At 30.1% G+C, this 9224-nt stretch overlaps 2 protein-coding genes across 6 annotated transcripts; one reads left to right on the top strand and one right to left on the bottom strand.

Annotated features, from left to right (window-relative positions):
• Positions 1 to 1541: 1541 nt before the first annotated feature.
• LOC112694151 (RNA-binding protein 1-like) lies at positions 1542 to 6523 on the bottom strand. 5 transcript variants are annotated; one of them, XR_003149540.1, is made up of 5 exons: positions 6224 to 6523; positions 3103 to 3336; positions 2882 to 3037; positions 2100 to 2441; positions 1834 to 1926 (listed from the first exon to the last, which is right to left on the bottom strand). XR_003149540.1 is itself a non-coding variant. In XM_025569535.1 (4 exons), exons 2-4 carry the CDS (start codon positions 3306 to 3308, stop codon positions 1833 to 1835), a joined length of 456 nt encoding a protein of 151 aa, XP_025425320.1. In that variant the 5' UTR covers positions 3309 to 3336; positions 6224 to 6523; the 3' UTR covers positions 1542 to 1832. The 5 variants fall into 5 exon arrangements, 3 of the variants coding, with proteins under 3 accessions (XP_025425320.1, XP_025425321.1, XP_025425322.1); XR_003149541.1 differs by having other exon boundaries at positions 1835 to 1926; positions 2112 to 2441; XM_025569535.1 differs by lacking the exon at positions 2100 to 2441 and having other exon boundaries at positions 1542 to 1926.
• Positions 6524 to 6656: 133 nt separating this feature from the next.
• LOC112694149 (probable cytochrome P450 49a1) lies at positions 6657 to 9162 on the top strand. The gene is made up of 8 exons (XM_025569534.1): positions 6657 to 7048; positions 7121 to 7346; positions 7748 to 7935; positions 8004 to 8190; positions 8250 to 8382; positions 8458 to 8664; positions 8725 to 8928; positions 9009 to 9162. The coding sequence occupies exons 1-8, from the start codon at positions 6955 to 6957 to the stop codon at positions 9126 to 9128; spliced, it is 1359 nt and encodes a 452-aa protein (XP_025425319.1). The 5' UTR covers positions 6657 to 6954; the 3' UTR covers positions 9129 to 9162.
• Positions 9163 to 9224: the final 62 nt, after the last annotated feature.

Below are 9224 nucleotides of genomic sequence, written 5' to 3'. Positions count from 1 at the left end.
TATAACTAAGGGCCACCTTTAAGTACATAATAAACAAAAAATAAATTTTAATTAAATAATAACTTATGTATGTATGTATGTATCTAATAAAATATGTAGTTATATCTAATATGTAGATATGTACGTAATCATAAAACTCTAAATTTTCTTTTAAATTTCGTTTAAACGAATTTTGTTGATTTATGATTTTGATATTACTAATTTCGGTGAAACAAACTTTAGATGTACTGAACTTTTAACTTGAAATTCGTTATATAGCGAATTGATAATACTCCTTTAATAATTTTTCATAGTCAACAGACTTTTAACAAAAAAATATTGATTCGAATATTATAATCTTTCAAAAAAATTACGATTTGAACTTTTATTTTTTCAATAACATTACCATTGATTATAGAATAGACCTATTCCATAATCAATACTATTACCTAAAAAACCTAACAAAATAACTTAAACCAATACAATGTTCGCATCAGATACTAAATTAGTGAATCTGATTCAGTATAATGGTAAAATAAGTACTAAATTAAGTAAATAAGATGTAATGCCAACCAGTCTTATTGAATTTAATTTTAGGTAGTGGAAAAATGTAGCAATTTTAATTAGTTATGCTAAGAATCTTGGCACAAAATTAAAACAATTATAGATTTTTGAGTTATTCTTAAATAAAAGTTAAATTTAAAAATTATAAATTGTAATTTTTTACTTAAGTAAAAAATAAAAAAACTAAAATTATAAAAAAAAAAAAAATGACAAAATAAAAATTGAAAATTATGAATAATCTTTATTAATCTTGTGAAATGAATTAGTTTAATATTTAACCAATTTTACATTATTTACAAAAAAAAAAAAAAATCAACTTCAAGCCCTAGTTAATAAGAATAAGTTATTTATACTCTTCTTTTAAATGCAATTGTAGGTTTTGTCTACATGAACTGCTAGTGTCCAAATCACATAGATTCAACAACCAAAAACTATTTGGCAATCAATCTATGACTGACATTTTGAAGCTTTGAGTTAGGTAAAAGTATACTACAGAACAGCCAGGAGTTCCAATAAAATTATATTTCAATTTACAAATATCTAGTTAACTTAGTAGAATATATGAGATCAATATATCCGTTCTATTGTCAAGTAGACATGTCATGACAAATTCAAATCTACATTAATTTAATCAAAAACGGTGAGTAGTTCTTTCAAAAAGCAGACTATACGCAATATTTTTTTATAGTTCTTAATGTATAACTTTTTAATCCAGTTAGTGACCATTCAATTTAAGATTTATATACCAAATTAAGATACAAATTAACAAAAAATAGTGTGTACTGTATAGCATGATGATCAATGAGTAAATACCCGGTTTTTCTTAAAATCATGAATAACCATAGTAAATATCTTCAATAATATGATTAACACAACTCAATTATTTTATAATACAGAATTTGCAATTAAATAAAATTTTAAATTGGTTACAAATTATTAATTGGAGAGCGATATTCACAAAACATATATTATCAATTAAATATAAAATAATTCAATTATTTAATCTAGGTATATTGTATATTTTAAGTAAACCAAACAAATGATAGGTACAATGAATAAAAATAACTTACAAAAGTCAACTTATTATATAAAGCTATTGTGATCTTTTGGGAGAACCAAGCAATCTTGAGTAAAAAAAATTATATTAGATTATTAAAAAATATTGATTAAGAATATTTCTGCAGAATACTAACAGAAATTAAAGTTTCATTATAGGGAACAATAATAAAATTAGAGCATACTACAGTTCAATACTTTGAACCTGTATTATCATCGTTTTAACTTTTATCTTAGGAATGTGACGTGCGACGTTGTCTTGGCGAGTAACTCCTGGAACGTGACCTTGAAGGCGGAGCACGACGTTTTGGTGAACGCGATCGTGATCTAAAATATAGTTAAAATAACTATGTATCATAACATCACAAAATATTATAATCATTTCAGCTTCACACAGGGAAAATGTAACATACTTACTTTAAACTGCTCCTAATAAAAAAAAACTTAAAAACATTTCATAGGTAATTGTTTAAAAAACAAAACAAAAAAAAACTAAATACCTTTTAACTTACAACTCTCAGTTTTGAATGAAAGAATAATTAATACCACATGTTGTTTAGATGGAGAGTGTGAGTGGAGACGTTAAAACAGCCGAGAAAGCATAAGAGTGCTTGCGAAGAGTTGATCGTAGGGTAGAGGTGTTGGAAGAATATTGTAGAATAGTGTAGAATAGGCTGTTTCCGCCAGCATGATGTTAAATAACACGTAACGATAATTCAATTCGGTAGAATTGATGGAGCGAAGTACAAAAATGTTGGTCAAGTCCTATTTTCAGTGTGAGGTTTTTTATAAGATGGGATGATTAATTTTTTTAGTATGGGCGATAACCAATGATCCTTTTCCTGTAAATTATCCCAAAAATAAAAAAGATCCAATTAAAGCCCAATTAGAAAAATAAACAAATAAATAAAAATAAAAATTATTTTTTTAAGTTAACAGGTAGTTGAACCTCATAAAAAATAAAAGAAAAAATTTACCAGAACAAGGTAGGATAAGGAAATTAATTAAAATAATAAGTTATAAAAAAAAATTAAAACAAGGAAGGCAAACACATTTAGAAAATTTTTCTTTATAATTGATCTATAGGAATACAGAATTTATTGAAAGATTTGCTAGAAAAAAGGTTTAGCCTACAATGAACATTAATTTTCATTGAATGGTTATTTTATTTTATATTTTCAATTAAACGCAATCTTAAAAGTAGACTTCACCCACTATTCCAACAAAAAATTCAAATTAAAATATTTATCTAAAAATAAATGATTAATTAATTAAATGTTACCTGTCATTATACCTATCATTATAGCGTGGAGGACCTCTGTTATATCCACCGCCGCCACCACCACCTCCTCTGCGATCAACACCTCCACGACCATCTCGTCCACTACGAGGTCGGTTGCTAGACATTTCAACACGCACGCGGACTCCACAAATACGGCTAAAGTTACAAAAATTTTTAAGTCAAAACAATTTTGCAATATAATTTTACTAAATTGTTCTTACGTTCCATCAAGACCTCTAACTGCATCTTCAGCATCTCTTGGATCTTCAAATTCAACAAAAGCAAAACCTGGTGGATTTCTGGCAATCCATGTGTTTTTCAATGGACCATACTTGGTAAATGATGCTTCAATTTCGTGTTTAGTACCATTTTGTCCCAAATTACCAATGTAGACCTTGCACGACTGATCCCAGTCGCGATGAGACATATTTTCTTAAGTATTAATTACAGTATTGCTACAAAAAAAAAAAAGAAAAAAAAATTAATTTAAAGAAAATTATAGGCAGTAAGAATATATGAATCATTTGCTTGCCAAGACCAACTAAGCCACTTTTCAAATCTTAAGTACATCAATAAATATTTAGCGATTTGAAAAGGCATGCTCAAATATATAAAATGTAAATAAGCTTTAAAAATAATAACCATATTTTAGTTAAAACAAACTTCTTCTAACAATAACAAAAATAAATTTAATTAGTTTTAAATAACTATTTAAACTGAAATAATATTTTAATAAAATTACAAATTTAAATTGACTTGTTATCTACAACAAAATGTCTTATATTTATATTTAAATACTTGAAATTATCAACTATAACAAAACTATACATACATAACTGTAATTAGGATTTAAATCCCAGTCATAAAAAAATAACCATGCATACATATATATATTTATTAATTTTAAACCAAATATTAATTTCTTTGTAAAATATTTCTTAAGTTTATCTCTAATAAGAATTTAAATGCAAAATAAAAAATAATTACCAAAATTATGATACATCAAATGTTTAAAAACTGAACTCTCCTAAAAAATAATATTGATAATGATTTATTTCAATAAATTAGAAACTTGAATATATTTTGTTTGAATTATCTAACTAAAATAATCAATAAAATAAAAATATCAACCTTACAAAATTGTTTTAGATTCTTAATATAACAATCTGAAACCATAATAATAAAATAAATAATATAAATCATATTAATACAATTATTAAATCAATATTTGAATGGGACAAAAACAAATTTATCAATAAAAAGAAAATAAATTCATTTTAACTTAAAAATTAAATACAATGTAGAAACTAAAATATTTAAATATATGTAAGATCTAAGTTTAAAATATTTTTAGATTGAAGAAAGAATCCAAGAAACTATTATATAAACCTCTTATTCAAAACTACAGAGATTTCTGGTTTAAATCATATAATTAATTGCATTTAAGAAGTGAATATAAGTTAAACTAACATAAAAATAAATAAATGCTTAAAAATGTTATTTACTTTTATATTTTATACTAATTTGACAAAGTATTAATGGAGTAAATTAAAATAACATTAAATTATTTTTAATATTTATAATTTATATTTATTAGATATTGTACAACATTTATAATTTCTAACATGATTATACTTATGTTAATTATATTTTGATAACATAACATAATTCAATTTTGTTGATTTTACCTATAAAAACTATTTTACCCATTTTTTTTTTTTTTTACAAAACTTACCTTTTTTAATACTTTTAAAAATGGTTTTATAAATTTCATAAAATAAAATTGTCAAATTGTTTGAAGCCTGAAATACATGATGTATTGATGTATATTGTTTATATATCTTAATGTTTATTGATATTATTGTATATATAATAAAAACAATAGTTTGATTATTTTTAAAATTGTATCGATTTCATCATAATGCAATTATTAAATTTATCATATTTACAATGCGTACAGATAAGATTATAGTAAATTTAACACAAAAAATATTGAGAAATTTATTAAAGTTATTAAAAAAAAATACCGTACTTGAAACCATAAGTATAATAAATGATTTACTGACTGAAGAAAGAAAACTGTTAAGATGGTTTACCCTTAAACTTGACGGTAAGCAATTTAGTTTATTTTAAGTACACTCCACTCACATAAACCGACGTAAAACAATGTTTTTCAAAATACTGTAATCAATTTTACTACTTTTTCACTACAACAACATCCGTGCTCTATACTTAATATACAACTAGCGTAACAGAAATCTTAATAAAGATTACTTGAATATCACCAGTTTTTTATTATAATAACCACATTATGGCTATTAAATAGATAAGTAATTAGTAAAAAAAAAAAAATGAATGTAGTAAAAAAAATTTTCCGGTACCTACGCATGATAAAATATTCAAAAAATTCATATTGAACTTGCACACATAACATCAACAGCTAGAGAATGTATATATGCATAGGTTTTGCTAAAATTTCTAATACCACAGTTAGGTGATTGTGATTTATACATAATCTATTAAGTTTTTTTTCTGATATAGTTATTGATCATATAGTGAACAAAATAAATTTGAATACAAATTTTTTTAATAACACAATTAAGATATATTACCAACACAAATAGCCATTAATAGCAGGAAGTAGACACGTTTTTAGTATTAAAAACTTCTTTCTCCCTTCGCTTGGATAAAACAAGTTTAACAGGCATAAATCTTGAAATTTATGACTTTCCAAACAAAAAGGTAAGAAAAAATACAAACATACATATATAAATACACACCAATTTAAGAAATGTACCTAGAGGGGAACAGTTTCGATCACTTTCTGGTGGACTTAAATTTTTACGCAAAAAACTAACTGCGGATCAATCGCCATTACCGGACGGGAGCGAGAAAAATACCGAAGACTTTAGGCGATTAAAGAATCACACGTCTGCGTTGTCATATTATGTGCAAAGTTCAACGTAACAGTTAACTCTCGAAAAAAACAGAAATTGCTCCCATGAGATTAAGGGAAAACACAAGTCTCGCTGGTTCACCCCGCAGTTGTCGCCGCGTCGACAAACCACATAAAGCCCCTACCGGCAAACAATTTCGTTCGACATCGAACCGGTTCGAATGAGGGCTCGGGCCGCGAAAAATCGACGGCAAACCACGGCGGAAAAAACGTCCCGTCGCACGATGCCGAAAACGATTCATGGTTTTCATCGTTATCCGGAAAACCCAGCCCCGGCGGCAATCGCACGAGTACGCCGCGACGGATGTTCGCAAACTACCCGTCACATTAAACATTCGTGCTGCGCACGGAGATGTACGTACGGCGAGCTAAAACATTATACTCACGTTTGGAAATGTCGATGATCTTCAAGACCGGTGAACTCACTCGCCGGGAAGAAACGGAACGGTATCAGCGAGCAGTTGCGTGTGCAAAACAGTACCGCCGCGTGCGGTGTGCTGGTGATGAAGGAACGAAAATATGTATAACGTTACGACGACGATGGGAGAGGAGAGAACAAAAAAAAAAAAAAACCAGCAGCAATTAAACAGGAAACGTGAGCCGCGGCGGTAGTGCACAGCGGTAGGAACGTCGGCACGGGTAGCTGTTGGCGACGGCGGTCGGCAGACGCAGTCATATATAAACAAAATGGATGACGACCCGGACGCGATGGTGCGACGTTGCCGGCAGGCGTTCGTTGATGGAAACAAAAAAACGGCAGCGCCGACCGGCAACGTCGCGTTAACAACAACGGCCAAGAGTCGGCGGCACGCGTTATCTGCGATCTTTAAGCGCGCACGTTGATTCGGTTATTATCATAATACGTTCGGTACATTCCTAAATAATGAATTTAAATCCCAATCGAACGATACGATCGGACACGGGACTTGTTGAACTGTATGGTTCTCGGTTTGACGAAACAATTCATGTTAATGCTCCCACGTAAACTTTATGGTTTCGTCATCATACATTCCATTTCTGTGTTCGTATAATCGCGTCCGCCGCTTTGCTATGATGCGATTAACTCCGTTCTACGTTCAGTACGGTTAGCCGAACAACGGCAACAACAAAGAGTGTAATGGCTTGCCACCGGTTCAAACCGTTTCGTTGCGTTCCCGAACCTAAACGGTGGCCTCTGCTTGGTCACACGCACCTTTTCATCCCGAAAATCGGTAAGCCGCACTTTTCACTATTCATTGTCGCTCCCTAGAAAAAATCGTTCACTATCCATTTATTTTTCTCAGGTCCTTACGATTCTCTACGGTTAACCGAAGCTATTGGCGACATAGAACGCTCACTGGGCCCAGTGTTCCGGCTGACATTGGGCAGCAAGACAATGGTCATTGTCACCCGGGTGGAAGACGCCAAAATAATGTTTGCCAACGAAGGCAAGCACCCGGCTAGACCTGTGTTTCCGGCTTTGAACCTGCTCAGAGAGAAACCGTTTGGCACCGGAGGGATTGTATCAGAGTTAGCATGATACATTTTGCAATATTATTATTATTGTTTTACAAAGTGTGTTTGTTTTTCATCTAACCTTCACTAATGATTAATATTAACCATTTGTAGATACCGTATATGTTTTTCATGGTTTAATAAGCTCACGGGTCAGCAGTTCAAGGTGAATAACAAATGTAAACAATTGTTGTTGACTTGTTCGTAGATGTTTGTTTTATGTTTAACATAGTGTTTGCTTACAATAGTCTTGTAGTACAAGCATTCCAAACGTCTCTTGATTGAAAAATATTGTGATTTAGATGTTATAGGAAAATAATTGTGTAAACATATTATAATGTTTGGCTTTGTTATATTTGTAGTGATGAAAAATTAATCTTCTACACAATTGTTAAAAAATATTAATCTGGTTATAGGAATGGTACTGAATGGTATAGGCTGAGAAAAGCCATTGCACCGTTAATGAAAAAAAATATCTATGAGAGTTACATTCCACAACACAAAGAGGCTGCAATGGATTTCATTGAGTATATCAAATCAAACCGTGACAAACAAGGATGCCTGAAAGATATATTTTACCACCTAACAAAGTTTTCTGTTGATGGTAAATGAAAACAACACTGAATATTTATTTATCTACACACGTCTTTTATATCCACTTTCTTTTTTAAGCAATTTCCATTGTCTCGCCTGGCTTAAGAATCAAAAGCCTGAATACAACCATGTCTGAATGTTATGTAGAAGCGGGTAATAAATTCATGGACGGATTGTATAACAGTCTTAAAGAACCGCCCATATGGAAGTTTTATAAAACAAAAGCGTACAGAAATCTAGAGTCCTCGCATTCCACTTGTAAAAAGTAATAACACATTGTTGATCACATCACATAGCCAATTCTATCACTTGTAATATTCTCAGTTTTATAGATGAATACTTAAACCAAACACATGAACACAATCCTCTAGTCAAAGCCATTTGTTCAAACCCAAATTTATCAAAAACCGACATCAATTTAGTTTTGCTGGAAATATTTTTTGGCGGAATTGATGCTGTTAGTCTTGCGATTTTTGAATCTAAACCAAAAAATTAAACAATAATTTTTATTTAGTAATATTTATTTGTGCAGACTGCTACTACGCTAGCTATGACATTAAATTATATTTCCAAAGATCAAAAAATACAGCAATCTTGTCTGGAAGATGTCCAACAAAATAGTGACAAGTATTTAAAGGCTTGCATTAAGGAGACGCTAAGGTTGTCACCCACTGCAGGTGCAAATGCCAGATATCTCCCCAAAATGACTGTTATTGGAGGTTATGAAATCCCAGCAAATGTGAGCTCGAAACTATATAGTTGTAAGTACAATTGCTATAAATTTATGTTTTCTTTACAGACATTGGTGTTAGCATTCAACTCTTTAATATCTGTAAAAGAACAATACTTTGAAGCTCCTCTAGAATACCGGCCCAGTCGATGGCTGAGAGATTCAAACAGTGAAAAGTTTGATCATTATGCTTCATTACCTTTTGGACATGGCCCTAGAATGTGTCCAGGACGATACGTTGCCATGCAAGAAATGACAATACTCTTGACTGAAGTAGGGTCAACTTAATGCGCTTTTATTTCCAGATGAAACAAAATAAATATTACTAATTTATAATAATTTATCATTTTCAGCTGATTAAGAATTTCAACATCAGCGCGCCAAGCGAACAATCCATAAACGTGGGCATGGTCTACCGTATGAACAGAATACCAGACACTCGTATAGATCTTGTATTTAATAATCAGTTTTAAACATGTTAATTATACGCAACACATTAATTATTTTCTTTATTTTTATTTTTTCAAATTTTCTCTAAACAATCTTCAACTTTTGTGAAATAAAAATGT

This window comes from Sipha flava, unplaced genomic scaffold (genome assembly GCF_003268045.1).
Source record: "Sipha flava isolate LNK unplaced genomic scaffold, YSA_version1 124_pilon_pilon, whole genome shotgun sequence".
Lineage (NCBI taxonomy): Eukaryota > Metazoa > Arthropoda > Insecta > Hemiptera > Aphididae > Sipha > Sipha flava.
The sequence above is the reverse complement of the archived record's forward strand: the minus strand, read 5'-3'. Positions and strand labels throughout refer to the sequence as shown.

What these genes read in the sequence shown, in the direction of transcription:
- LOC112694149 (XM_025569534.1), top strand. Translation starts at nt 6,955, where the DNA reads ATGGCTTGCCACCGGTTCAAACCGTTTCGTTGCGTTCCCGAACCTAAA. An exon ending in CCTTTTCATCCCGAAAATCG is followed by an intron (nt 7,049 to 7,120) that starts GTAAGCCGCACT and finishes TATTTTTCTCAG; the next exon opens with GTCCTTACGATTCTCTACGG. An exon ending in TTTTTGGCGGAATTGATGCT is followed by an intron (nt 8,383 to 8,457) that starts GTTAGTCTTGCG and finishes TTATTTGTGCAG; the next exon opens with ACTGCTACTACGCTAGCTAT.
- LOC112694151 (XM_025569535.1), bottom strand. Translation starts at nt 3,308, where the DNA reads ATGTCTCATCGCGACTGGGATCAGTCGTGCAAGGTCTACATTGGTAAT. An exon ending in GTTAGAGGTCTTGATGGAAC is followed by an intron (nt 3,038 to 3,102) that starts GTAAGAACAATT and finishes TTGTAACTTTAG; the next exon opens with CCGTATTTGTGGAGTCCGCG. An exon ending in AATGATAGGTATAATGACAG is followed by an intron (nt 1,927 to 2,881) that starts GTAACATTTAAT and finishes ACTATATTTTAG; the next exon opens with ATCACGATCGCGTTCACCAA.